The sequence below is a fragment of the Lotus japonicus genome, chromosome 2 (genome assembly GCF_012489685.1).
Source record: "Lotus japonicus ecotype B-129 chromosome 2, LjGifu_v1.2".
Lineage (NCBI taxonomy): Eukaryota > Viridiplantae > Streptophyta > Magnoliopsida > Fabales > Fabaceae > Lotus > Lotus japonicus.
In genome coordinates, this window is record NC_080042.1 from 95,419,316 (window position 1) to 95,421,810 (window position 2,495).

The 2,495-nt window shown below is 40.5% G+C and overlaps 1 protein-coding gene across 1 annotated transcript; it reads left to right on the forward strand.

Moving 5' to 3' along the window:
• The first annotated feature begins 1,018 nt into the window (after positions 1–1,018).
• On the forward strand, positions 1,019–2,218 carry LOC130741451 (classical arabinogalactan protein 9). The gene is made up of 2 exons (XM_057594366.1): positions 1,019–1,714; positions 1,900–2,218. The coding sequence occupies exons 1-2, from the start codon at positions 1,154–1,156 to the stop codon at positions 1,981–1,983; spliced, it is 645 nt and encodes a 214-aa protein (XP_057450349.1). The 5' UTR covers positions 1,019–1,153; the 3' UTR covers positions 1,984–2,218.
• The last annotated feature ends 277 nt before the right edge of the window (positions 2,219–2,495 follow it).

Sequence of the window (2,495 nt, forward strand, 5' to 3'; positions counted from 1 at the left end):
TTGTTTTGTAAGCAAAGTGTTCGTTCCTATGGCAATTAACAAATTACACTGTTTGATGGATCGATGTTTGATCGAATGGAAAGCAAACAAGACATGTGAATCCAAATAATCATGTTTATTAGCAGCAGTCCCCACCTTAATATATATATGGGACTGTGATTATGGCTTTTATTCATTATTACCGATCGATCAATGTTAAGCTATAATCATGAGTTTTGCAGTACCATTTGTCAATATTTTTCATACAAACTAACGATTCTATAAATAAAGTAAATTAGTTAACAATAATATGTGATGCATGTGACTTATGTGTTACTCTGGGTGTGATGGACATAGCTGAGAGGTGTGGTGAGTAGGACCCAATATGAACAATTGAACATGAGTGAGTATCTGGCCATCCAGTTTCAGATCCATCTTACCAACCAGTCCCTACACAAAACAATTTGCTTTCTTTACTAAAGCTAGCTCTCTCTCCCAACGTAGCGTACAAATCAAACATGGCTCCACCTCCAAACAAAACCAATGATTTGTATTGTGCACTATCAATTTCTGGAAAATACCCTAACATCTGTGTTTTGTGGCAGTTGCTGCCACAAATAATTAAAGAGTTTAATAGATGTTCACAATAGTTTTATACCAACATCCAATTATTATATATTACGTAAGAAAGAAAATTACATTCATTTTTAATTTAAATAAAATAAAATAAAAACATATTTTTGAAATTCAATTGGATGTATGTGTAAACTCCCTAGCTAGATAGACTTTTAATTCATAGTTAAAAGCTAATTAAATTTAATTGAAACCTTTTATCACTAATGTTAGGATCTCCTCCCAGGCTGGTAAATTAGTAGAGGTCCAGGTGTCAGCAACATGATTGTTTGTTGGTATGTTGTTGTGATGATACATAGCATCATTTTCTTTTCTTTTCACGTATGGTATGGTATGGTTGTATCCCAAAGAAAGAAGTGAACTGAAAGGAAAGGAGCGTGATCCCAATATAAGGTGGAAGCTGCCTATTTAACCTTTACTCTTCTCTCTGAACCTGCAGAATTAAGCACAACTAACTCAAACTCATCAACCTATCCTATCCTATTAAGTGCATGCCCTGCCTGCTGCCAGTCCAGGTGCGCAGGTTAATCAGCCAAGAGAGATGAAGATGATGGACACACATAATATGCATGTGGTATTGGTTCTTGGTTTGATCTGCATTGTGATTGCCAGCGTCGGAGCACAATCACCATCCAACTCTCCAACCACCTCCCCTGCTCCACCCACACCAACCACTCCTCAACCACCTGCTGCTCAGTCTTCTCCTCCTCCCGCTCAATCTTCTCCTCCTCCCGTTCAATCTTCTCCTCCACCCGCATCCACACCACCACCGGCTCAGTCTTCACCTCCCCCAGTATCCTCTCCGCCACCAGTTCAGTCTACCCCTCCTCCTGCCCCTGCCAGTACTCCACCCCCTGCTTCTCCTCCTCCTTTCTCCCCTCCTCCTGCTACCCCGCCTCCACCCGCAGCAACACCTCCTCCGGCACTCACCCCCGTCCCGGCAACTTCTCCCGCTCCGGCTCCTGCCAAGGTAAAGAGCAAATCCCCTGCCCCTGCCCCTGCCCCTGCATTGGCGCCCGTGGTCTCGCTCTCACCATCGGAAGCTCCCGGTCCCAGTCTCTCCTCCCTTTCTCCCGCTCTTTCTCCCGCTGCCTCCGATGATGTAAGTTAATTAGCATCGATCTATTCTATTTAATTTGTCCCACATTTCCAATTCTATAAGATAATTAAGGTGGGATTATATGCAATTTCCTTCGTGAATATCAGAATATATAGATGCATTAATTCCATTTCGATTGCAAATATGTAATTAAACATTAATTGTTTGTGGCATTATATATATTGCAGAGTGGGGTAGAGAAGTCGTGGTCCATGCAGAAGATGATTGGGAGCTTAGTATTCGGCTCTGCCTTCCTCTACTTGCTGATCTAGACATCATATCCCATCTCACCGCTCGATCGCTCATTTTTCTTCACTCCACTTTATGTTATTTTGCTATTTTTCTTCCTCTATATATATTATTTTGTGGATGTGATATGAGAGTTTACTTTTACACTGTATTTCGACCTATATAGTAGTACATTGCTTGCATTCTTGGGAGATTTCAGGGCAGTTTCTTTTGTATGGCACTATTGATATTAGTTTATCCATTCATTGCCTTTTAATATTTTCTTCCATTTTAATTTATGTCTTAGTTTTTTATTTCAATATTATATATACTCTGTTGTTTCTAAGACCGTAGCTACGCTTCGGTGTAAATTATACGTCAATGAGGGTTCGGGAGCGAGCGCGATTAGCTAGCACCTTCAAACTCATCTTTCATCCTCATCTCTTTAGTTTGAGTCTAGTTTTTTCCTAAACACAAACAAAACGGTTCCCTTGTCTAAGTTGGGTCGGGTACCCACATATTTATGTTTAATTACCATATTGCTATTGACTTAGGT